We start from the raw sequence: 27,776 nt of genomic DNA, 5'->3' as shown, positions 1-27,776 counted from the left end.
AAAATTGATGTGGTTAAAGATCTTGTTTGAGGAAGTTTTACCCTATGACTGTAAGACATCTATCTTCCTATCAGCTGACAGACACTCTCGCTTTAGCAGTGAGTCACTGCTCTGGAGTCCTAACATCTGTCGTTATTTGACACACTGCATCTCCTGCATGTTCAGTCGCACCGTGTCCATTAGTGGATGAAATGATAATTCAGCTTAATTGCCTGTGAAAAGTTCATTTGCTCTTCATATGGGTTATATAGTTAGTCTGCAAATTTGCTGTATCCGTGGGATCAGCTACTGCCGGCTTACTTCCAGAAAATATATGAAATATTATAGTTATATAATTTTAGAAAATTACAGAAATTTCATTGAATTTTTTTTTCCTTGTTTCAGTCAGAGTGCCCTTATTTGTAATAGAAGATCTCCCATTTTGCATGTGGCATCAGTTAATTAAGTGTGACAAGAAAAAAAAATCAGAAAAGATGCCAGAAACCTGTCAGAAAAAAAATCAAAAGATGTTTTTAAATATATTTGAATGCATAATTTTTTAACAATTGAACACATATGCAGAATGTTAACATTGTAGGCAAAATGACCTGCTTTGGTGTACTGATCCTGACATTTGTAAATTTGCAATACATCCTAGTACAGCCCATGAATTCATATAGTTTTTCATTTTAATTTGTTTTCTCTAAATCTCGAGAAAAATATCCCATTATCTTGGGAAAACAACATTTGTTACGTCGTGATAATGACGTAAAACTTGCAAAAACTAACTATTTTCCTGAGATATGAGGACATCACGTTTAAACATATGGAAGCTTTGACCGCGGTCAACCCATATGACAGTTGTTGTTCTACTTTTTTCTGTGGTCTATTCATGACAGTAATAGAAAGGAATAGGAAAGTCCCTTTTAATTTCTCAAGAAAGTTTGTAGTGATGATGTTGTGATAACGATATAAATAACACAAGATCTCAAGACAACAAACAAAATTGGTATCATGGGAAAACAGAGAAATTCAACATACATGAATCCATAACTATTTGGGTGTTCTGTAACATCGAGCCGTTGGCAAAGAAAAACTCTATTCATAAATCTCTGGGTTGTTGTCATTGTTTCATATTTGTTGTGGTCCTTTCAGGGGGCTCTGAGGGGTTTGGAATCTGCTGCTTGTCTAGGTTGTGATAAACAAAATATCTGAATTGACAGAAGAATTTTAAGTTGAAACATGACAGATTGTAAGTGAATATTGCAAATTTCACTGTGTTTGTGAGTGTATGTGTGTGTCACCTTTTTATGCCATTGTGTATTTATCACGTGACCACCATCTGATGTAAACCCACAAAATGAATGATAACCAGGGGAAACTTCAACTTTAAAAGCAAGCCTTTTTCACTTCTCTGTTGCCAGTCATCACTTCCTGATGTCCAGCTGAATGTAGCAAGCACAGTTTGGCCTCGTGTTGGACGTCACATTCTCATATTTCACTGTCGTCAGCCCTCTGAAGCTTTTTCCCTCATGCTGATGGAATCTTGTATATCAGGACATACTCCTTGAAATCGACTGATTTGACATGGTAGGTAGTGTGAAGGTTAAACATATGGTGGCATTCTGACCTTTGTGTTTATCAGGCTCATGATTGTGGAATCTGCTCCTCACTGCCGTTCTTGTTGTGGTTTGGTGACATGTTCACATTCTTTTGTATGCTGCAGCTTACTCTAATTGTTTTTCTACATTGAAAGCTGATTCACTGAATGCTTCTTATTCAATGTCTTCCTGGGCAGAAGGAGAAGGAGTGTTCTACGTAGCTGTGATTTCTCTCCCAGTGCCTACGCAGAGACATTAGGCAGCACTTACAGTGCATGTTGAATGAACATGATGATGAACCAGTTCCAGTTATGAACAACTCAAAGTTTCTGCGGCTGGAGAGACAAAGAAGGCCATTAGGTAAAGACCATTTTTCCCCCTATCGTAGGACCTTAGCTCAATGTCTGACTATTGATTGTCTAAATTAGCAACAATCTGTTGTGTCATTATGATCCACTCTAATGCGTAATGTGTATGTATGATACATGAGTGTGATGACATTGTCAGTTTGCATTGTGGTATATTAGTCTGAATTCATGCCTTAAAAGGACAGTGTATGTCTCATATTCTCCGTTAGGTAATAGCTTGTATACTGCACTGCTTTTGTCTTGCCTTACATGTCAGTAGAGTCCAGAGACTTTGACCTCAGGCTGCTTGATCTACGACAAGCACTGAACAGTTTTACTATATGTGACAGCTCCTGGTACAGGATTCCAATTCAGGTCAGTTGAAAGAGAGTAGGACTAAAAGTTGGATGAATGATGTTGCTGCTATTAAATTTTTTTGTTTATTGTTTTATTATTATTTGTTTATTTTTTTTAACAACACTGGACCCCATTTTTTTTCAATTTTCATCATATACATCTCACTTAGTTTCAGACTTTAGCAAAATTGTGTCTTTCTACAGCTCATGCAGATGCTTGAATATATCATTACAAAACTGTTACACTTAACTGTAAAATCTTTCATGAAAATAAGTGAATATCAATTGGCTAAGTCACAAATGCCATACTGGACAACAGTCAAAGAAAAAAAAATGCCGTAGCTACAGAGACTGCTAATTAAATCTACGGTCTTATGTAAAAGTTTGACTCGAGTCAAATTACATGTTTTGTTGATTTTCTAGATTTTTTTTTATTTCTATTACTTCATTTGTATGTTTCTATAGAGTAAAGATATACCATTCTGTTTTATAATGTTTTTCTGTTATAATGAGTTTTTTAAATCTTTACATTGTAAATTAATTACAATATGAAACAAAACTACAGGGCAAATAATTCTTTACCTATTTAGAGATTTACACAGAATAGTGAACCTTAATGTCAACTGTTTTGAGTATTTCTGTGGTGATTGGGCTGTGATTGACAAAGTATTTCTGTAAGAACAGTAGTGTTGGTGTTTCGATGGAAAATGTTTGTTTTGAGTTTATTATGTGTTTGCAGTATTTTGGTCGCTGTAGAGCATTTTGAGCATAAAGTGAACTGGTGTTGCAAACTGCATTAATCTGCAGAGAGATTTGTGTGTTTTGAAAAGGTGAACTTGGCACTGAACAAAATGCTTCTTAGTGATTGTAAAAAGCTGTAATATGTTTAATATGAAGATTTATATTCCAAAATGCAGTAAATCCATTTGGAGTGATTTTGGATATAAAGAGATTTTGAAAAACATATAGATAAGGGTGATTATTAATCATAAAATAGCAGTGATATTTCTTGTATATGTAAAACCTCCTCCTAACAACGTATATCATGAACGAACGAAAAGTGCTTTAAAGTGTTCTATAATGCATTTTGGAACAAAACTCTTCATATGTGGAAAGCATGGATGGTAAAATGGATTTGATCCCCAAAACCTAGTAATGCTCAAAAAATTATTTATGATCATTAGCAGTCCTGCCAACCTTTACACACTTTGTGTAGCAGGCACTCAGTTTGAGATAAAAGTGCGCTAACACGCTTTGTCACTCAAAACTACGCAAAAACCTGGTGACACCAATGAGTTCAGTTGTGCATGTACAGTACTCAAATCTAACAGCAAAAGGCAACAGTGTCTAGCCTTCCGAAAACTAAAGAAGAAGAGTGCGACCAATCATAGCTCTGTGTTCATTCCCTGGGGATATCTAGAGACTGCAAATTGGTAGCAACACGAAATGTTTTTTTATCCCTCTCGTTCCCCCTCGTTACTCGTCTGGTTGGTTCCACAAGAGAGGATGGTGCTTTTACATCCTTTTCAAAGGTAAACAGGCTGAAGTGGATGCAGAAAGGTGAAATTGTGTGTTGAGTTAAAGCAGACCTGCCAACCTTTGGAAAATATGTAACATTAATAACGTTAGTGTAGCGTTACATTATTTGCAAGCTAGCTTACTTGTTCACCAGGCAGTTAAGTTGGCAAATTAACGTTGTTATATTGTCCGTGTGTGGAACATTGTTAAATGTGACTTTCCACAGTACTGTATTTATATTTGTTATTGCAGCCAAACCCATGATCGTAATAAGCAGATCATGCCAGGACGTAATAAAGCAGGTGCACATGCTGCAGAAATGTGCTAAGCGAAGGGGGTTTTTGTTTTTTTGTTCTTTTTAGGCGTTACACTATTGTGCTACACAAAATATTTTTTAGGTTGGCAGGTCTGCATTAGAGGTGGGCAACATGATATTTTATCATGATAAATTTTATTATCGTGATACACAATATTGTTGATATCGTCCATACTGAAAGAACACTGATTGCATCAAGTTTCTTCTTAAAGAGAGCATAATTAGTCCTGTTTAATTGATTTTAGTGCAGTTTTAGTGAAATATTAAAAAAAAAAAAGTTGTTTTTGGTAGTTTTTAAAATATGCCGCTACTAGTGCAGTGTGTCTGTTTCAAAATATCATTATACATATCATCTTTAAGTATCATGAGATGATATTTTTGCCTAATAATCATGCTGTTTTAGAATTGACATTTTCGGTTGGAAGTGCTGAGTTACTCAGATAGGTTACAAGCAGAACGAAAAAGGAGTGAGAGAAAGAGGGAAGTTGAATGGATGTGCACATGGACACACGCCCACACCCAGCTCAGCAGACGCATACACCAGCAAACATAGACCACAGAGCCAATTAAGAGGAAGGAAGGAGAGAGGAAAATGGCAGAGACCCTTCTGTTTCTGCTCCACTGAATTATTGACAGTAATCATCCAGGCCTTTAATGGCTGGGCCAGAGTGGAATTCATTTGGGTGGTAGGGGGGATAAATAATGCATCATGGGTAAGGGAGGATCTGAGTATGTGTGTGTGCATGAGGTCCCTCTCCTCCAGCTGCCTCTGCATAATGAGAGTGGGCGGGGCTTGGGAAACGAGTGGCTCAGAGCAGTGGGCTAGTGGGACATGAGTGAGAGAGGGAGGGAGAGACAGTAAGGAGGGAGGAGGGGGGGATGCTGCCCAGAGCTGAAAGATAAGGTGCAACAGGGCGAGGCAGTGGACGGGAGTGGACGAGGCAGTGGTCTAGTGGAGATCCAAACATGTGGATGGACAGGAGCGCTGTCCAGCGATGAGCACTATGCTGAGCCCCAAGATTAGACAGACGAGGAGAGGTAAGCACTGCATAGCCTCTCTCTCTCTCTCTCTCACTCTGCCTTTTTCCATCCACTCCCATCCTCAGCAGCAGCCTCTGTACTCCCTCATTGCACTCCTCCTGCACTGCTTCTGCTGAGAGTACTGCTTTTTATCTCTTAAAACAGAACACATATGCTGGATACAGTGGTCCTGCATGGCTTAGGCTGGACGGTACTGCTGTGTTGCTTGGTAACGTCTTTTTTGACTTAGTACGGGTATTGGCGTAAATGATGTCCGGCTAAGTGTCACATCTTTCATTTGCCTCGTTGAGGAAGTGGAGATGAGCTGTCCCGATGAGCTGATGTGCATGTAAGACCAGTTATGACTTAATGAGCCTGGTTAGAACAAACTACTTATGACGATGAGCAAAAGCAAGAAAAAACCCTTAGAAATATGTTCATATCAGCACCAAACCGTGTAAGTATAGTCTTTTTATGCAAGTTCTTCTGACCCAAACTTTGTAAAGATTGCCATTGCTATTTTTTTTGATAAATTGCGCTTTCAGCATCCCTGCACCCACAATAAATCATAACAGCTCATAATCAAAGTTACACTAAGACAGTAAAAAAGCCTGTGAAAAAGTGCACAGACATGAATGTGATAAACAGTTGAAGCTGATTAACGATAAAAGGATAGGAAATATCAAGATAAACCACTGTACAGGGTTTACTGTACAGTAGGTTTAGTCTACATAGACAGAGTACATGGAGTGTTTCGCTCCTGAATGCAGGTTACAGGCGTGGTTGCTTGTCTGCTTCAGCACTAATGCTTTCTGGCTGTAAAAGGCTATTTGTGGATTGATCCGCTGCCTGCTGTGGAACATAATACAGGCGAATGGAGCTGAAGCACACTGCTTTGCTGCCTCCCTCTGCCTCTGTCACCCTGCATATGGAGCATGTCACCTTTGATGAGTGTTCTGGCTTCACCTGCCATGTCAGAGGCTCCACCAAACACATTTTTAGCATGCTGAGCAGAGTGCCCAGGACACATTTCATTTGTTCTACAGTGATATATTTCAATTGGAGCTCCCCCACTCGGTAATACAGATCAGCTGTTAGACACTGCTTTTTTTCTTACTGACAAAATGTGGGTTTGTGCTGTACTGAAGAGAAGTAATGCATTGGAGTTATTGTTTTAAATGTGTATGTGATTTTCAGGTGGATAATATCTTTCATCACCACATTTTTTGCCAATAATTGTCTAGATACATTGTATTCATGTGCACATCTGAATCAATGCATCACTTTTTTTTCTGTGGACTGATGGGAAAGATGTTCACAGGAGCTTGTTTGCTAATAATTGAATACATGTTGTGATTGGAATCAGAATCACTTTATTTTGCCAAAGGAAAGAAGGTTTGAGTAAACATGCACTGTAAAATATACTCTAAAAACTATTATTTACAGCATATTACATAATGATATGATTTGTAAAAAATCGTACATTTGTGCAAACAGCAGTGGAGTCATGTTCGAGCTGTCATGTACTGCTAATGAGGCGTGACCTCCCAACCCTGTCTGCCAGCTATACTCATGACAACAGGATTTGTGGCTCAGTCAGCTAATGTAATGGGTTTACACTGTTTTTTAAGAAATTGACTGAAAAGACTGAATCTGATCCGATCCTGTAACAACTCTATCATGTAATAGCTCACAATCATATTGTGTGATGTGATGTTAGCTGTGTAGTTTTTCCTGTAGAGTGTTTGTGCAGTTTGAGCATGATAGCCTACTTTCAGATGCTCATCTTAAGTGAAGCACTTTAGTTAAAAATAGCTAATTTTAAAACTTGGTAGTTTTTAAAGATAAAATATCGGGTTAGTATTGGAAAAGTGGCATCTCTAGGAGGGTCATATTAAGTATAGGTTTGTTTGTATTTATAACAGCTGTAATACTGTGAGATCATTCATAGAAGCTTAGATCATTTTATTGATTTCTGTAGAACAACCGTGGATCAGTGCCATTACAAATAGAGACAATTCCATGTGTTGATGCACTCGATTGTGGATCTATCTGTGAACACTCACCTATATTTCTCCCTGTGGCTATTGCACGGCAGATCATGACATGAACTATCCGCTGCTTTCAGAAGGCAGATAGACATTTATGTACATGCCTGAGATGAGATTTACTACCTGCCGTGAATGTGGGACCACCTTGAGTGTCTTCACTCTTCAAGTGCTCTGCTGGAAAAAGTGCATGAGTCATGTGCATTTCCCAGCATGGCCATTCCCTTGTCTGGAATCGGAAGGTATTTGATTTGCTTCTGCATTAGACTTGCCTGCAGTAAGAACAGTGTGGACCCAGAATGAATACGAAGCTAAGAGCTAATGTTGATTGGTAGGATTCCTTGGCTCTTGGGAAGAAAGAACAACAGCAGAGCTTAGCCCAGAGCCATGCAGTATTCATTATTATGCTGTTCCTCATGCCATCCTCAAGGTGTCCTCATGAAATGATGATGAGACTTTTTCCAAACTTTTTTCTCCCATCCTCTTCTGTAATTGCACTCCCTCTGGTGGGCTATTTTAGTTTTACTGCAGGCAGAAATTAATGTTAAAATAAAATATTCATATTGCCATATTAAAGACAGTGACACACAGAAAAGATAAGAAAGAATGAATGTCCTAAAATGAGCATCAATGAAATATGCATAGGCCTAGCCAGACGTCTCTTATTTTTAGCTCATCGGCCAATGAGCAGACAAGCAGATAAATAGAAGAACATGTGATCCAGCTTCTCCATTGCAACCTGTGAATCCTTCAGCTGACTGACTAGGTGGCTGGCAGGCAGGTTTTGGCCTTAATATTTACTGCTAATGAGGAGAGACAGCACTGGGACTGTCCCTGAAGCTTGGTGTTTTAAGGAGTGAGTGATTTTAGGAGTGCCACCCCACCCCCTCCTCGCTTCCCTTGGGCAGAGAGGAGAACACTAACACTGATGAGGCTTCCATTACCCACAGTGATTAAATGAGATTCTGGCAGTGTCTGCAGTCCTTCTTCATACAAATGGACTCAGGGAAAGGAATGGCCATTATGACCGGAGACCACAAAAAGCAATTGTGACTTTGCAAATAAGAGACATAAGAAAAGAAGTACAGAGTCAGAGCGTGGCAGAGTTGGCTGGTGAGAAACGCCTGGAGAAAAGGAAACCTGATAGTGCTCTCAAATGCTGATGTCCTCAGCCTACTGCCCCCAGCTGAAAGAGATGGAATAGATGGGAAAGGGAAGATTGATTTTTTCCTCCCTCAGGCCTGCTGCTGTTCCTCTTACATATGAAATATGGCTCTCAAATGATTATATTATATCCACATTATGCCAACCTTTGTGGCTACCTACAGCTTTCACTGCGAGTTTACTTATTCATAGAGCAGCCTATGAATTGTTTTTCATATAAATCTTTTGCTTTGCTTGAATTCCTGGTCAAATACACTTGACATATCTTGTTTTTGCTAGCAGTAAGAGAAGTGCATGCACTGCTGAATGTATCACGCCAGTTCTATAAATGTTAATTGGCATAATGGTTAATTGGTTAATTGGTTAATTGGGACGCTGTGCAAAATGTAATGCAATGATGTGCAAATCATTTAAACTACATTTAATTGCAAATACTACGTAGACAACATATCAAATGTTGAAACTGAGAAATTTTATTGTTTTTTGAAAAATATATGCATATTTTGAATTTGATGCCAGCAATGCTTTTCAAAACGTTGGGACAGGGGCAACAAAAGACTGGTAAAGTTGTGTAATGCTAAAAAAACATCTGGTGATCTTTGGGCCCTCCAGCGGATTGCATTAAAAACAGACACGATTTTGTTGTGGAAATCACTGCATGGGCTCAGGAACACTTACACTTACATCACTGCATCCACAAATGCAAATTAAAACTCTACCATGCAAAGAAGAAACCGTCTATAAAATGAAACCAGAAATGCCGCTGCCTTCTCTGGGCTAGAGCTCACTTAAGATGAACTGAGGCAAAGTGGACAATTGTCCTGTGGTCCACACATGCTTTCTAGGCCGCTTATCCTGCTGGGTCATGGGGGGAGCTGGAGCTTATCCCAGCAGTCATCGGGTGGAAGGCAGGATACATCCTGGACAGGTCACCAGTCCATCGCAGGGCAGACAGACATATACATTCACACCAAGGGGCAATGTAGCATATCCAATTGGCCTGACTGCATGTCTTTGGACTGTGGGAGGACCCCTAACCCTAACCCTAACCCACACAGACATGGGGAGAATGTGCAAACTCCACACAGAAAGGACCCTGGTCGCCCAGCCGGGGAATTGAACCCAGGCCCTGGACATGGACACTGCGTCCTCCAGGCTAAAGACCACCCAGCTTGTTATCAGCGCGCAGTTCAAAAGCCAGCATCCGTGATGGTGTGGGGGTGCATTAGTGAACATGGCATGGGTGACTTGCACATCTGTGAAGGCACCATTAATACTGATAAGGGTTTTGGCAAAATGTACTGACACCCAGAAGACCTTTTTTTCAAGGGAGGCCTTGCTTATTTCAACAATACAGTGCAAAACCACATTCTGTATGTATTATAACATCATGGCTCTATAGTAAGAGTAGGGTGCTAAACTGGCCTGCCTGCAGTCCAGACCTGTCAGCCATTGAAAACATTTGGCACATTATAAAACAAATAATGCGACAAAGAAGACCTGAACTGTTGAGCAGTTGAAACACTATCAGGTAAGAATGGGAAAACATTTCACTTTCAAAATTACAGCAGTTGGTCTCCTCAGTTCCCAAACACTTACAGAGTGTTGTTCAAGGAATTGGTGATGCAACCCAGTGGTAAGCATGTCCCCATCCCAACTTTATTGGAACGTGTTGCTGGCATCAAATTCAAAATGGACAAATATTTTTAAAAAAATAATACAGTTTCTCAGTTTCAACATTTGATATGTTGTCTTTGTCTATTTTCAATTAATTATAGGGTTTATATGATTTGCATATCATTGCATTCTGTTTATATTTACATTTTGCACAGTGTCCCAACTTTTTTGGAAAGTGGGGTTGTAGATGACTCTGGAGGTTCTTGTTTGCTGAAAAACTTAAGACATTGAAGTGCATTAAACAATCCACAATTTTCTGACTGACTAATCTGTCTTTGTGTGTTCACATATGTGTGTTATATGTAGCCAGGTCCAAGAGCATGGTGATGGGGGAGTTGACGAGGGGCTCGAGCCGGCCATCCTCCCCGGGCCTCCAGGAGAGGGCAGTGAAGGCCGGCTGGCTGAAGAAACAGCGCAGCATCATGAAGAACTGGCAGCTGCGCTGGTTTGTGCTGCGCACTGACCAACTTTACTTCTACAAAGATGAAGAGGAAACCAAACCACAGGTAAATGTTAAGGGCTACAGTTTCAAAGCCTGGCTGTAGCCAGTTTGAGATATTACTGATGTAACCAAACATTGGATCATTTGAAACATCTCAAGCAATTACATACTGCCTTTTGTATTTTGCTGCAGCAAAAGTTTTGCTTAAAATAATTACTACACTAAATCAGACCTTTACCGCTGCATCTTTACACATGAGAGATGATAGACAGATGTAGATACCATTGTGTAATGTTTAATCAAGATTATATGACACATTATGTCTGTTATAGATGCCACAGATCATTACATCAGAATCAGAATGATTTATCAGCTAAGTACATTTTTACATACATGGAATTTGTTCTTGGAGTGTTCACACAAAGACATAAAGTAACAAGAACACAAAATGTCATTTATGTGAAGCACCAGCATGTGATACCCCATCAGTAATATTTTATCTTCTTGTTTTTTTTTTTTCTTTTGTTTTTTGCCAGTTGACATAACCATAACCCAGCTGTCTTATGTATGCTGGGGTAGAATAATGAGAGAAAGTGAAACTCTTCCTAAGTTAAATGTATTCTTGTATATGTCAGATGATATTTATTGTGTGTTTTTTGTGATTTTTTTATTTTTAATACTGGAGAGAAAACAAGATTCAAAAGGATAGCATAGATACAAATAACAAAGGCTCTCCCACCAATCTTCCTCCCTCCAACTCATCTACACTCAGCTGGTGCGTTGACACAACAAAGTTTACATAGAAACAAAACATAAAAACCATAAACCAAAGATAACTTAGTATATATACATGCATTGCATTTTGTAAAATGTGTTTAAAATGTTAAAATGAGCATTTATTGATGTTCAACATAGAAATATTTTTATCCAATAATAAAAGTATGTTTTTAATGTCTTCTGCTGTACTTTTGAAGAAAATACAACTCTGTCAGATCTTTCTGACTGTGGCTTTCATATGATTAGATGAGCAGTGGAAATCTTAGTCATACAGAGAGCATCATGGTCAGAGAAAAAAATTGGGCACCAGCAACACTGCTGTGTCTGATCCACATGTACCATTGGAGCACATGCTAATGTGCCACTACTATGTCAGTGCTGAGAATGATTCACCACTCAAATAATACCTGCTCTGTGGTGGTCCTGTGGGGGTCCTGACCATTGAAGAACAGGGTAAATGGGGGTGAACAAAGTATGCAGAGGGACAGATAGACTACAGTGTGTAACTGTAGAACAACTAAATGGTAGGTGGAGCTGATAAAATAGACAATGAGTGTAGATACAAGGAGGTTTACTCAATGAAGTGGCTGGTCATACATATAATAGTGGTTTACAAGTTATAATAAGCCAATGTATTTTATTGTCTCCTCCTTCCCTTCTATCATTTTGCAACATGTACGTTGCAGCTAAGTTACATGAATGCATCCTTGAGCAGATTTAGATGTAGCTTGTCCCTTGCAAAGTGTAAAATGTCACACAAGTGGGCAAATTCCTTACTGTTGGCAACTAAGCTTCCAAAAGTGCAGTATAGCTCTAGGAGAAATTTGAGATTTGAGATTAAGCGAAGTTCTGTAAATCTCAAAATGTACTGGTCTCTCCACACCTCCGCCACCCAATATAATCAAATATTTTAACTAATTGTCTTGTGTAAATATAAATACATATATACATATAAACATGTATGTACATTTTTTCCTATATTTTTTTACATCATTTCATCATGACAGCCTTCATTTTAACAGGGTATCCATTGTGTGAAAATGTAATGACTAATGGACTAATTAAAATGCTCTAAAATTACTTGGCTTAAAACTGCTCTCTATTTACTTAAAAGAATGTTTTTGCCCTTTCCTGTAGTGACCAAACCGGAGTTACGTGTTTTCTTTTGGAAAGCGAAAATATGCCTATATCACTATTATCTAATGACAAAAAACTAGATCTACAGACCCCAAAAAGTCCTGTCTTTTATAGCTTTGGTTTAGGGCTGGGCGATAAAATGATAACGATAAGTATCGCGATATAACTTTTCCTCGATAGAGCAATAAGACAGGTTCGATAAATGTTCGATATAATACACCATTCTCACACTTCCACGTTTTAGCGAAAGCCGTGGTGGCGGTTTCTACTGCAAGGAAAGCGACACTACTCTGCTGTCGCCAGGAGAGGGCACACTTCTGAGTTTTTCGACATGGTTAGAGAGGGAGGGGGCCACAAGTAAAAAAAGGGTCGCCAAATATACTTCAGCAACATCTGAAACGTGGAGTTATACAGTCCCTGTTTGAACGGAGCGACCAGTGATCTATTCTCCAGTGACCGAGTGACGAGATCAGTGACCTAACTGTACTGTCCTACGGTGAACTCACCTCTTTCCTTACATCCTAACAACTTTAGCGGTGTTAAATCACATCTGCAGCGCCGTGTTACAGCGCCAAACTGTCATATTTTAGTATTAGTGCATTCTCGAGCAACGAAAGTGAAAGAAAGAAGTGGGTTCATGTGAGTTACAGCCCTGATTTAAACGACAGTAAACGGAGGAAGCTATGAGGCGTTGGAGAGCGGGAGAGCGCTATCTTTCCAGGCTAGCTGTTTTTAGCAGCTGGCTAATTGAAGCAGCGCTCCGGCACAACATGGTGAATTGATGATACTGTAGATCAAACAAGACACAAAATCACCGCTTTTAGTTTAAACATACCTAAAAGGAGGACTCCGTTTGTCTGGTGTGAGAGATTCACACTGCAGATAATGCTTTTACACAGCAAACGTCAGATATACTGCGGTTCACCCCTTAAGCAGAGAAACCCAGTCGTCGCTAGTTGGTGTCTGAATACTGTGATATGCTCTGACATGGATGTGGTAGGAGTGACAGCAGTGACCTACTGAACCGAGTTGTCGTTGTTGAGAAACTAAAGAGTTTAGCACTGTTGTTGGCCACTTGTTTAGCATTTGTAACTGGATAGCCGAGCGCTCGTCACCAGACAGCTAAAATAATCTGTTTTCTTTCTTAAATAATGACTATTACAAAAATTGCAGCGGTGCTTTTCCAGCTGATAAAAACAGCTCAGAAACTTTCTCCCACTGTCCCAAGACAGATTTGTAAAAATGTTCCACTGTTTGTCGAGTGTTTGTCGTGTACCGACCATAAGTGTTAGTTTAAAACCACAATTAACCACCCAGGAGCAAAATCAGCCTTCAAACGTGAGAGAAGTAATGATTGACATTTATCGCGATATGTATCGATATCGAACGATATGAGTTTTGTTTATCGTGATAACGTTTTTGGCCATATCGCCCAGCTCTACTCTACTTTGGTTGTATCATGCTTCTCCGACACGTCTCTTTTACTGTATGTATTTATTGAATTGATTGATTCTGAGGGTGCGGACATGTCCGGATCACATGGGTTTAAATATCACAGCATACTGAGAGCCCTCTCATTCTGGACACTTCGTCCAGATGTCTTTGGAAAAGCTGCATGTACATGATGTGCTGTTAAGTGTGTTAAGGGCATTACCTTGTCTCCCTCTACCTCTGTGCTGGCGTGGCAGCCACACGCTCTTGGCCTGACAAGCTAATTTGGTAACAGCTTGCCCTCCTGCTCGACAGCATCGTAAGTCACTGTGTTTAGCTGATGCAGAGCGTCTGACCTTTGACCCGCAGAGGAGTAATGCTGCAGGCCGGGGGATGAGACAGCACGTCTCCATCTCCACAAACTGACCTGATGCATCCACCTCATCCATCTTGAAGCCTCTAAAATGTGTGTAATTCTCATGTGAGCCAACTCTCTCTAACCTCTAACCAAATCCAATCTCTGCTGCAGAAATTTGTCCAGCGGTTAAATGGATAAATCAGTATTTTAGCCTTATCAATGCGTACCTGCTGAAATTTCATTTAGCTGAAGCTGTATAGCAAAGAAGCAATTTGGTTTAGTAAGCATATTCTGCAGCGCAGCTCTATGGCCGTTAGGGCGGCTATGCAAAGGCTTCAATTCTGAGGATGAGTTCAGAGCCGGAGGTGCATAATTTATAATGTGAAAGTGGTTTAGTCTAATTGTGCATGACTCAGCAATGCTGATTAGAGCGTAAAATAGAGCATTGCATATAACAGGGCTAGCTGCACTCACACTGCCTTTTATCAGCCGATTATGCCAGAGGGGTAGCTCATTTAGTAATAACCACAAAAAATCAATTTTCCATTTACAATGTCTTGATGGAGAACTAATCTGTAATAATCCCTAGAGAATAACTATTAATTCCACAAATAATTAAATAGATAAAACTCCATTTCAAAGGGGGAGGTATGCACCAATGTAGATTCACACATTTTGTCCTTGAACTGGTACACATGCCCTGTATTTTGTCTTTTTTTCAAGGGCTGTATCCCATTACATGGCTGCCAAGTGAATGAGCTGACCGCCAATCCAGACGAGCCTGGACGGCACCTTTTTGAGATAGTTCCAGGTGAGTGAGAACGAAGCACTTTAGCAGCCGTCTGTGCTGTTTGAAACTCTCAGTGATCGCCCTCCAGGTCAGCTTTCATACAAGCAAGGAGGATTTGGGGGGAAACAAGCTCACAGTCAGGGCAGTGTGCTGAAAAGAGCCTGTATATTGTAGCAGATGATAGACTATTTCCTCATTACTGCTGCTATTCACTAGAGGGCACATGGTATCCTCTAGCAAGAGCCAAAAAGCTGTCTGAAGGACGTTTGTGGCTGTGGCAACATCTAAAGCTTCTCCTTAGTAACACGGACAGTTATTATCCACATAAAAAGTCCAACTAGCAGGTCTGATATGTTCCATCGTAATATATAATTCATTAAAATATGAGGTTTAATGCCCACATTTAGTTTGTTTGTGTGAATATGGTGTATTATCCACTGTTTTTGTTCTCACCAAACACACCAAATTAGAAAAAAACCCTGCAAAGTAAACATCATCCCACGTGGTCTAGCTACAGGTGCACAACAGTACTTTCCCATGGATTCACATTTGCTGAAACACACTGTTTAAGTCCTCTGGGAACTCCCACAAAGTTTGACTCATCTGCTTCACACGACGGGCACTGAATTTTGTGTGTGTGAAACCACACAAATCTATTACAACTGATCATTTATGGTAGTATGGTATTTCTCTCTTGCAGGTTGCTGTAATCAGTCATTTACAAATAAATAATAAATAGATAAAATAATTAGTACATTTCTGTAATTCAGAAATGTCTCAAATCCTGAAACTTATTTCAATGAACTAAGATGTCTCTTTCCTTATGTGTAATCTACAGTAGTGATCTATAGAGAGTAGTTTGAGCTAGCTGTTTTGTTTGGGCATAAATCTCTGACCTGACAACAATTTGATTGTCTATTCTTTGATATGATTCAGTGCATTGTGAAATCTCAAATTTTACTGCAGTTCCTTTCAGTTCAATTATTCTGATTCAGGGCGGCATTAGATGATGTGTGTATGTATGTATTCTGATTCAGAATTATTTTTAAAAATGCTCTAAATGCACAAATGTATGGAGGAACTATTTACATAGTACACACTTAAAAAAGATGCTTCGTCAGGGGTTCTTTCGTAAAGAAAATGGTTCTGTAAAGAACCATGAACATTCAGAGAACCCTTTGCATGATTAAAGGGTTATTTGCATGATGAAAGGGTTCTTCAGATTGTTGGAGAGTGGGTTTTTATATGGTTCTACTTAGAACCTTTTTGAAAAGAGTTCTATATAGCACCAAAGAGGGTTCTTCTGTTGTTATGAATTTAAGACTCCTTTTTGGTGCTATATAGAACCCTTTGTTAAAAGGTTCTATATAAAACCATCTACAGCACATTCTCCGTCAATCAGAAGAACCGTTCAATGATGCAAAGAACCCTTTAATCATGCAGTGAGTTCTCTGAGTGTTCATGGTTCTATATGGAACCATTTTCTTTACTAAAAAACCCTTGAAGAACCATCATTTTTAAGAGTGTAGTGTAATACAGACAATGAAACAATTACACCAAGCTGCTTTTTGGATTTTAACATTCTCAAAAACAAAAAGCACATATCTCTATAGCCTTTGTGCTCATCTTTCTCAGGAGCGCCAATACTTCTGGAGGGGATGGTGTGCTGATAAAGCTGATAAATGTTTTTAAAATGTTTCTGGTCAAGGTTAAATGCTGTCTTCATTCACGGCCAAAAAAAGCAATGCAGGCAGTTTTGTCTGTGACAGCCATTCTGTCTGTGATAACCTTTTACACACATAGCTATCTAACTGTAGCCACTTTACTGTATATTACTACACTGTATACTGTCATTATTGTGTCATATTGTCAGGTCTGAACTGGTCACAGTGCACTTATGTAGCTTTGCTGTGCATGCAGATCTACAGTCTCTTGCCACGGTATGTCAAAACATGCAGTGTTTTGCCTGTTTATTGGAATACTTTATTTCTGTGCCTAGCAACATGTGGATTGATGTAAAGCGCTCCCCCTTTTTGTTGTAACCTGCTGATGAGGAAATTCCTTCATTTACACCAAGTAAATATCACAAGCTGGTGCTATATCCATCAGCCTGCAGACCTAAAATACTGCTGCTACTGCTCACTTGTGGTCACACTTAGAACTGAGTGATGAGGTTTCTGAGCATTAGCCATACAGTAGACTTTAACTTCACTTCTCTACATTGATTATATGTAAGCAGGGCTCGATTTGAGGTAAGTGAATGCTGCTCCCCTGGTCAATACAAATGACACAAATCGTCCGCTTTGTAAAACACCATTCCCCTTTCCATCCTCTTCGGGTTAATGTATTATGTGATCACCTTATATGCCTATCGTTGATAATTTAATCCCATTCATATGTAGGATTTGCACCCCAAATTGCCTTTGATGTACATAATGTACCTAAGTCCTCAAAAATCAACTTAGTAGTTCAAAGTAGTTCAAAATGGGGTGTAATATCATTGTATAAAAGGCCTGATTTACTGCTGTCTAGGCAATCTAATCACAGTATAATCTGAAAAAATTTCACAGTATAATCTGGAAAAAAAATAAATAAATAAAAAAAGATGAAGTATACATACAGTTCATAACCACCACTCCACCGCCCCCTTGATTTTTCCACACTTCAACCACTAGATATACGTCTTTGTACAAAAGAATATAGCAACAAAGGTATGACAGTGTAGAAGCATAATGTCTTACAAATTAAAGCTGCACTAAGTAACATGTGGGAACTTGGAGACCTCTCTGGTGAAAATGTGTAGTTGCATGCAATTTGCAAAAGAGCATTTTGTAGCATCGGTTGTGCTTCAAACCCCCACGCATGGATGAATCTGATGTTTGCCAGTGCTTTGAGAGAGTATTCAAAGAGAACTTGGTCAAAACTTGGCGAAGGACGTGTCTTCTGAGGATGTAAATGAATGATCTACTATTGGCATCATATATCAGTATAATGTTGATTTGCATTTGAGATCTAAACATCGAGCTGGACTCTTTTGACTCTGTGTTTTGTGCTGTTAATATATAAAGATATATGATATGTTCCAAAAAAACTCCCATGAGATCTGACCCGGCACCCAATTTTAAATTATTATTTCAGACTTTACAGGGCAACTCACAGCATCACACAGACACGATATTTTGGCCTGCCGTTTTTTTTCCTCCTGACTTAATAATGCTACTTCTTTCATTTTTAACAAAAAATCTTGCATAATGCTGCTTTAATAATCAAATGACAATAATATGTTATGAAATATTCATACCTTCTATAACAAATATTTGTCACTTTACTTACCTAAACAGTTAATTTGTCTTTATTCTGTTTTATAAGGCTGTATTGCACTTACATAAGTCCTTCATAACAACCAGTATAAATATAAACATTTATAAACATTTAAACATTTTATAATACATAATACGTATCAGTTTGACTTTCCTATTGATAATAGCAGGCTTGATGGTATCAGGCAGTAGTTGGAATCAGCCTTTATAAATGTATGCTTATGTATTTTATCAGCGTTTATAAATGTGGGCTTATGTAATTCATCATGAAGGGATATGAATTGCTTACATAGGCATCATGTAGTCTTATGAACAGTGCCCTTAACTAAAGTGTTAACCAAATAATTAAACCCAGCTGCCAATACCAGTAGGTATTTTTTCTCAGTGCATGCTGTAATAGTGAAAGCTTTTGTAACTGCCTGTGCATCCAAACACAAAGCCGAGGCTGGTCCGTAAGAGGCAATTATGTTGAGTGTGAAAATCTCTCATAATAGCATGAATTTGCTGAGTCTTACACTTTATCATTATTTAGGGAAGTTTTGTCTTGTTTGAAAATTGCACTCAGGCAGCCAAGTGCTGTGTCATAGCATACAGTGACTTGTGTCTTGAGGTGGACACACAGGGGATCCTGCGCTTCTTGGTGGTCTTTTATCCTGGATTATCTAAGGCCAGATGAGCTCTTGTCTGTGTTCTCCTCCCATAAAGGGCTTTGATGCAGTAAAAGGCAAAGCAAATAGAAAGTCCAGGCAAATATGTCTCCTGAGAACAAAATGCTGGGTCTGGTTGTTGAGAATGAGTATTACTCTCTTTTTCTTTTATAGTTTTTTACTAAAATTTTACTACAGTCCAAGAGGAAAAATTGTCTTACATGCTACATGGCTTTTTGCAGTTTTACTTGCAGTTGTATTTCTTGCAATACATGTAATGGAATACTTGTAATACCTACAGTACTGTGCATAAGTCAGGGACCACCCTTCATTTACTTAATTTACAGTCAAAACAGTTAAGTATTATTATATAAGTTGTAATTTTTTAGAGTTTAGAAGAAAAGTGGAAAACATATATTTAACTGAAAGTTATACAGAAGCATTAACAACTAAATATAATATTAGATTTTTCAGAATTTAGTGTGTCCACACTTTGCCTTTATTAAAGCCTCCATTCTTTTCTGGAGACTTGCTTTTGGTTTTTCAAAGAAAGCTGCAGGGATATTTTCCACACCTCCAAAGTTCAGTCTTAGAAGTTGGTTGCATGTCCTGCTTCTCACGATCCTAAAAATCCCAATTACAAATGACTCATCAGGTCTGTAAAACCTTACTCCAAGTTTGAGGTGCTCAAATATTATGTTCTAGTGCAAATTTTCTTCTTTTTTGTCCATTTCCTTTTCTCAGTAATGGCATCTTGACAGTTAGCCATCTTTTCAGAGCCATAGCATTGAGTTGTCTCACAGTGGAAGGATGGATAGAAACACCTGTGAATTTTTTCAGATGTGAAGCAAGTGTGGATCTTGATTTTCTCCTGTCTCTCAAAGATGAAAGCTTCAAGTACTGTTTATCCAATGGTGATAGTTTTGGTGGTCTACCACGTCCTGCATGGTTGTTAGGAGTGTCATTTTCTCTATATCTTTTAATCACTTTTTGAACTTCAGTTTAGAATACTCTTTGTTTGTTTGTTTGTTTGTTTTTGATTATTTTCCCTTATTTTTACTTATTTTCCTTTGACTTTTCCCTTCCTTATGCAAGTGGATCGTGTTATATCTAACACCCTCAGAAATATCTCCTGAAAACTCCATAACATGGTACCTAATGGCCAGTTTTATTGGTGGGAAGACTCTGAATTTTGCACACTACTGCATACAAAAATGAGAAGCTGAATTAACAATTATATACCACTTCAGATATATAAAAAGAGTCCAGGTTATTTCAGCTTAATATCTGTCTGCCAGATCTGTATTGTACTGTCCATGGACAATAATTTTTATGTTTCCTTGTACTTATAAAAGAACAGAATGCATGTTGATTCAATCAGATGTCAGTGGGCAGTGGCTTGAGCATTATGTGTGTTTTAAGTCCACTGATTTTTGTCCTATTTTTAAGTACAAGGAATCTTGCTTAATGATCGACTGTATACTACAAATGAGGCAGATAGACATTAGGTTGAAAATGTTGGACTATTCCTTTAATACAGAAACATTTGCAGTTTTATTTTTTTTAATTTTGGACATCCTAAGTGGTACTGTAAAATCACAGTGATACAATGAAAAGCTGGAAAACAGCCCCGTTTAGCCCTTTAGTGTACCATCACTTTGTGTTTAAATGTCCGTCTCTTTTCACTTGGCATGCACTAGATGTCAGACACTTGAACAATGGCTCTATTTATGCCTGTTCTTGACACAAAGGCAGGAGCAGTGACTGGAGTGGGGCTGCACAGTGGAGGTCTGCACTGAGCATGTGCTTGTGGCTGACAAGTCATTTGAAGAAGGTTCATGTCTTCTCTGTAACGAGTGCTTTACTGTACATTGTGAGCTCAGAAACAACCCCCCCCCCCAGTGCTGTACAATAAAGGCATCTGTGTAACACACAATTGCCGTGTGGTCTCCAAAAATGTCTTCAAAGAGGGGTCGAGCGTAATTAATAAGCACTGGAGTTTAATAGGGGAAAAAGATCCGGGCGACATGCAGAGATACGTGCGTTAGGCTTGTGGAAAAGTTAACCCACCCCCATGTGGAGTCACGTTTTCTTCTGCTCCATACAAACACACACAGTTACGCACACACACAGATTGATTAGCTGGGTCTGTTTGTGTTTGGGGGATGTTCGCAGTGTTTGGCAAAGATGAGCTCGGTGGTGGCGTGTCTCATGAGGGTGAGTGAGGGCAAGCCAAATCTCCACTCCCAGTCTGGAGGGGCTGTGTGTGTGTGTGTCTGCTGGAGCAGGGGGGCAGGGAAAAAGAAAAGGAAGAAGAAAAAAAAGAAAAAAACAACTTCTTTTTTTGAATGAATGAATGGATGAAGCAAGTGAAAGACTTGTTTTTTGGTTTTTCTGGCTGTAATGCTACATTTTTGGGGGTTCTTTGGCACTCTCCCTCTCTTTCTTTCTCCCTGTTTCTTTCTCTCTTTCTCTGTTTATATATCTCTCTCCCTTTCTCTCTGTCTCTCTCTGTCTCTCTCTCTCTCTCTCTCTCTCTCTCTCTCTCTCTCGCCCCCCCTCTCGCTATTGAGTGTGTGCCCCTGGCACATACCTGTGTAAAGGATTCACCTTCCGGGCGGGCCATGGGTGGAACTGGCATGGCATTTGTGTAGCCGCCGTGTTCCGACATGGGGCTCAGCTGCTGCAGGCTGCAGGAGCAACACGCTGCTCAGCCCAAGGGTAAGCACACTGCTTTCTTTCCTCCTAGATCTATCCGCTATCCTACTCCTTTATCCAGGAAAGAAGAGACTGGTACAGAAGCCAGATCTTCCTTTTCGAGAAAACAGCACTTGCTGGGATTTGCAAGACTTTATGGTTAGTTGGAGTTGGAGTTGTTCATTCTACTGGAAGTCCTTTAGTTCTGGAAAGAGCTGCTGGTGGTAAAGGCTGTAACATCTGGAGCGGCAAATGCATGAAAAGAATCCAGGAAGCTGCGGCTTCAATGCGTGAGCCATTTTACATGTATTTTTGGAACACGTTGCAAGAAGCACAAGGGCTGTTGGGGAGACAGTCTTGCATGAATGTGCCCCTGTAATTTGACATGAAGTGTGCTGAAAGGTGTTTCTGCATTTCTGCTGCTCTCTGATCTGGCACTGCCACTTTAACCCTTTTCTTCCCGTTCACTTACATGCAGCCAGACAGGAAAAAGCAATGCATTAAATTTGCTTTGATGAATTTACTTTGACTTTAAAAGGCAAATGTAACAGGGCTAATGTTGCAGAAGCTTATGACTCCCACTCATGCTTAAATTACCACAAACACATCAAACTGCAGTTAAGTTGACTTGCATATGCGTTTTTTGATACTGTGTGGCATACTATTATATCTGAACATGGACAAAACTGAAGCAAACTTTAGATGCCAAGCTGATGAATTGCATTTGGAGAAGTGTGTAAACTTGACTGCTTTAATGTATGCATATGACAACACCACAATTATTGCCAAAAATAATTAAACAGAAGAAAAATTATGTTCACATATATTTCATTGACATATAAAAGAAGTACACATTTAGATCAAGTAATTCATTACCTTTTTCAATGCAGTTATAGCACCTGCTATAAACATCCCACTGATATTCAAAGTGTCTATTATTCTGTGATTTCTCTGTGACTCTTTTTGAGCCAGTTTTAAAATCCCTTAACCCTTAGAGGACCAATAATTACATAAATTATATTTTAGTTTCTTAGTGGTTCCTAAATAATATATAAGAGATACTGGTTAGTAAGGGTGATTTTCAAAATGTCCGCACAATTCAGTCACTGAGATGTAAACAAAGTCATTCAGAGAGGTTTGATGTGAGATGGTTCTTACCGATTTTTTTCCAGGGATCGGTGTCTACAATGCAAATACAGCCATTTTATTTACTATTCAAAGCTACCAGTAAACTTTAACTCGTCTTCTGAGTTTGTATATGTAATATTGAAAGATAAAATATTGGTAAATCTGAAAAAAGAAGTTTTCTTTGGGGACTATTTTGCCTTAAAATACCCTGCATGTACCTCTCTACAATGAATTGGTTTTAAAAATTATGTTTAAAGTCAGAAGCTTATCACAAAACTATCATGAAACAATATCGTAGACATCAGACAAAGTATTCATAACTGTTTCATGAAATAGCTCTCTGTGATGCAGCTTTTAGGGCACTGAACTCTTCAGACGTCTGGTTCCTATCATCACTGCTATAAACAAACCTGACTCCATACATTTCTCTAGAATAGAGCATTTCACGTCAACCCACTTTAATACACTTTGTTTACATCTTAGCCATTTCATTATGCAGAAAGTTTAAGAAATAGGCAGAATTCCTCTTTAAGATTCATAACAGACTAATAAGTGTAAAGTTTAAAAGGGTTAAAAGAATAGACTGAACATGCTAATGTGGCTAACAGAGAATGGAATCTAGTAGTAACGGATTATCATTATGCTAACTGGTGGCTGTTCATGTTCATTTACTGTTAACAACATTAGGTATTTTGACTTTATAGTGTAAATCATGCAGACAGAACCCTTGCATACATTATTGTCGCCTGAATCATGCTGTATGTAGACATGCTCACTACAGTGCTAAGCTACTTAATGTCACTAAGTTCACTGCACATTAAGTACGTAACATCAGCGATCTGTAATGTAAAGACAGGGCCCGAAGCCACTGCATGAGGGTTGGAACCATATTGGAAATAAAGTAAGTAATTGCAGTGTAGGCTATAGAGTTACGACTCTTTCCTGCGGCCTCCCTCTAAATGTTATCAGGGCTGTGATAGTGTGACTTCAAGCACTGCTGAGTTTGCATTTTTTTGTCTGGATATCGGATGATCATATTGAAAAGGGGAAGCCTCCAAAAGTAATGAAAAACAAAACAGAGACATTACTAATACTGTAAACATGAGAGAGCAAAGGTCAATGCTGTTTTTTCACTTAATAAAGTGAAAAAAAAAATGTAGTCAGTCAGACACCTTTGGTGTCTAAAGGTTGCTTTATTAGTTTTGCACAAGAACTGCAAGGCTGGTGTTCAACCCTGTTTTGAAAAAACGTTGGGATGCTGTACAAAGCGTAAATAAAAATAGAATGCAATGATATGTAAATCATGTAAACCCTATATTTAATTGAAAATAGTACAAAGACAACATATCAAATACACACAGACACACATATAATCTAAATCGCTTATCCTCCTGGGGGGAGCTGGAGCCTATCCCAGCTGTCATTGGGTGGAAGGCAGGATACACACTAGACAGGTCACCAGTCCACCGCAGGGCAGACAGACAGATGTATACACATATCAAATATTGAAACTGAAAAATTTTATTGTTTTTTGAAAAGTACATGCCCATTTTGAATTTGATGCCAGCAGTATGTTCCAAGAAAGTTGAGATAGGGCTACTGTGTTGCTTCACCTCTTCTTTAACAACACTCTGAAAGCATTTGAGAACTGAGGAGACCAATTGCTGTAGTTTTGAAAGTGAATTGTTTTTCCGTTCTTGCTTGATATGGGATTTCAGCTGCTCAACAGTTCGGGGCCTCCTTTGTCAGGGAGTTCCCTAACTCTTTTACTGTAGAGCCATGCTGTTATAATACATGCAGAATGTGGTTTTACATTGTCATGCTGAAATAAGCAAGGCCTTCCCTGAAAAAGATGTCGTTTGGATGGCAGCCAAAACCTGTATATACCATTCAGCCTTCACAGATGTGCAAGTCACCCATGCCATGTACACTAATGCACCCCTATACCATCATGAATGCTTGCTTTTGAACAGTGTGCTGGTAACAAATCGGGTGGTCTTAAGCCCAAAGGACACAGTGTCTATGATTTTCAAAAAAAATTTTCAAATTTTGATTCATGGGACCACAGGACACTTTCCCACTTCACCTCAGATCACCTCATCCTAAATGAGCTCGGGCCCAGAGAATGTGGCAACGTTTCTGGATCCTGTTTATGTATGGTTTCTTCTCTGCATGGTTGAGATTTAATTTGCATTTGTGGATGTAGTAACGAAGTGTTTTCACAGACAGTAGTTTTCGGAAGTCTTCCTGAGCCCATGTAGTGATTTCCACTACAGACTTGTGTCTGTTTTTAATGCAGTGCCACTGGAGGGCCCAAAGATCACGGCCAGCGAAAACTGTTTTTTGACCTTGTCCCTTGCATACAGAGATTTCTCTGGATTCTCTGAATCTTTTACTGGTATTGTGTACTGTAGATGGTGAAAGCCCCAATTCTTTTGCTATTTTACGTTGAGAAATGTTTTTTTTAATTGTTGCATTATTTGCCTGCGCAGTCTTTCACAGAGTGGTGAACCCCTCCCCATCTTTACCTCTAAGATACTCGGCCTCTCTTTTTATACCCAATCTTGTTACTGACCTGCTTTTAGCATTCCGCAAATTTACCAGTCTTCTGTTTTGAAACCTGTTGCTGGCATCAAATTAGAAATTGGCATATATTTTTCAATAAAAAGTAAAATTTCCGTTGAGTTGTTAAGTAATTTCACATAGACTTGCTTATCGCTGCTGTCAGAACCTTGTATCTCCAAAATGACAACTTTACTGGAGAAGGAAAAAGCATTCTTTACATTTAATGTAAGTCAATGAAACCAGACATTTTTCCAAGTAATTTTGGCCCATTTCTTTTGGTCCATTTGTCATGAAATTCACATAATGTAAAGGGCAAAATGCATTTTCAAATAATGCCAAAAACTGAAAAACGGCAAAGATGGAGATACAAGGTTTTGTTGCCAACAGCAGCGATATATAATTTCTGACTAGTTTCTGTTAAAATGGACAAAAATTAAGTACAAAAACTAAAAAAGCCAACTTCAGATACCAAATATGTCTTAGGTGATTGATTACGTGATTGTTTTTTGTGGATGACTTGTTTAGCATGTGTCGTCTGGGCTAAGGCATCTGTGCTGTCTGATGAGCGAGCCTCAATACCAGCTGTCATGAGTGACATCTGTATCTAGCATAAATTTACTGTGGCACTGAGCAGAACAGTTCTGATTGGTTGTGTGCACAAAACATGGACTCACAGCAGTATCTCACCTTGCCATGTTGCCATGGCTATTTTATTAGCCACAAGAAAATGACTGACGTGTGCTTTCTTCTAAATGGGAGGGCTGTTTTCATGGTGGTGGCACTAGGTGTGTAGGGGTGTGGCTGTGTCCTGAAATATCCTGACTTTGTAGGATTGTAGAAAAAAACGAGAAAACAGGGTAATTCTACAAGGTAAGTACCAACAAAATGGTTCTTTTTCCTTTCCTCTTTTTATTTTGTAGATGCTTACCTTGCCATTAATTTACATGCAACTAAATATTTTCCCGAACCCTACAACAGAACGCAAAATAAGTAAGGCAATCAGTTGTGTATTTGAAAGTTCATAAACTCAAAACTCAAAAAGTTTATAGGACTTACTGCTTAATATTTTTTTCCTCAATGTAATTCTTTCAATCACATGATTGACTACTTATTGCCCTAAATTGACTGAGCTGACAAATTGACAAATGGCTGCTTACTCAAAACATTTAAGCTCTCCTTCTGCGCTTAGATGTAAATACTTGAATGATAAGAGCACTGCATGAACATTGACGTCAAACAATGCTAATTAATGGACTACTCCATAAGTAACAAACAACTGGCTTCAAAACAACCAGAATTAACCATTTCAGGAGATTATTTTGATTTTGTGTGCTCTTACCAGTCTGTTTAGAAGCTGGCCACAAACATTTGTTTAGTTTTGTGTTACCAGTACAGGCTAAACTGTTAAACACTGTCATGGTTAAAAAAGATACCTGTAAAATGCATCCAAACCAAACATTTAGTATTAAGATAACATATTACAATCCAGAATGAACTTTCTTTGAAGATTACTGGGGGGAAAAAAAGAATAATATCTAACAGCAGCCAACAACACCGCTAAGAATGCTGAGAAGCACCACCTTTCAGCTTGTTTTCTATCTAGTGGGACCAAAATTCTTATTATGTATAGGTAGTTACATATACAGTGGAGTCCACAATGAAATCTGGTGTTTTTCATTTAAAACTAGAAATAAACAACAGAAATTTGTAGAATCTTAAAAAATATGAAAAAGTTATGACAATCAAAATGGAGTAGACATAATCGAAATTTCTAGGTCACTTTTCAAATTGAAGCAAATTTGTGAAATAGACCGTGTTGAAGCCTTTGAACAAAAAGGTCAGATTTTTTTTGTCCCATTCATATCTTTGAAACACAGGTTCGGTTCAGATGACTCACAGAGGGTTTGTTCTACTGATCAGAGGCTTCTGCCATTTGGTCACACGCCGTGTTTACAGCAAAAGGGGGACATACCAAATACTAAGAAATTCTGAAATTCACGTGAACATTTTGAAAATTCTACGTTTCACTCAAATTGTTATGCTGATATTATCATTTTGTAATGGAAATCTTTGTATTAAATTAGAAAGAAATGCAAAATAGAAGCATTTTCACCAGTCTTGGACTTTTGGACCCTACTGCATATAATACACATGAGTGATATTTATGACTCCACATCTCATAAATTAAAATAAATCTGTGCATGTGTGAGGGTAAAACAGAGAGAGCTGGGGGCTGTGCCACACAGGGAACTTTGATGGTAGTCAAATGCAGGAGAGGCAAGGTAGGCCAACTGATGTAATGCAAGCAGAAGTAGTAAGAACCTGGAAAGAGAGGTAGAGAGACAGACTTTTGACCACACAGTAGCTTCCATCTGCCTGCTTCTGGAGTTGCAAGAAGAAAACCCTCCAACAGTCAGGCCCTGAAGCAAAAGCTCTCCCAGATGAAAAAGATAGGGAA

The 27,776-nt window shown here is 38.8% G+C and overlaps 1 protein-coding gene across 5 annotated transcripts in view; it reads left to right on the top strand.

Annotated features, from left to right (window-relative positions):
- The first annotated feature begins 1,418 nt into the window (after window positions 1–1,418).
- arhgap22 (Rho GTPase activating protein 22) overlaps window positions 1,419–27,776 on the top strand; it is a 44,220-nt gene continuing 17,862 nt past the window's right edge. The window contains exons 1-5 of one of the 5 annotated variants that reach the window (XM_036574155.1): window positions 1,419–1,569; window positions 1,778–1,940; window positions 2,208–2,302; window positions 10,333–10,532; window positions 14,895–14,982. In XM_036574155.1, coding sequence (XP_036430048.1) covers window positions 10,347–10,532; window positions 14,895–14,982 — 274 coding nt within the window. In that variant the 5' untranslated portion in view covers window positions 1,419–1,569; window positions 1,778–1,940; window positions 2,208–2,302; window positions 10,333–10,346. Of the gene's footprint in view, window positions 1,570–1,777; window positions 1,941–2,204; window positions 2,303–4,583; window positions 5,156–10,332; window positions 10,533–14,894; window positions 14,983–21,458; window positions 21,650–27,776 lie in introns of those variants that run through there. The other 4 variants (XM_036574156.1, XM_036574152.1, XM_036574153.1 and 1 more) reach the window with 4 other exon arrangements.

Source organism: Colossoma macropomum, unplaced genomic scaffold, assembly GCF_904425465.1.
Source record: "Colossoma macropomum unplaced genomic scaffold, Colossoma_macropomum, whole genome shotgun sequence".
Classification (NCBI taxonomy): Eukaryota; Metazoa; Chordata; class Actinopteri; order Characiformes; family Serrasalmidae; genus Colossoma; species Colossoma macropomum.
This window is presented reverse-complemented; position numbering and strand designations above follow the sequence as displayed.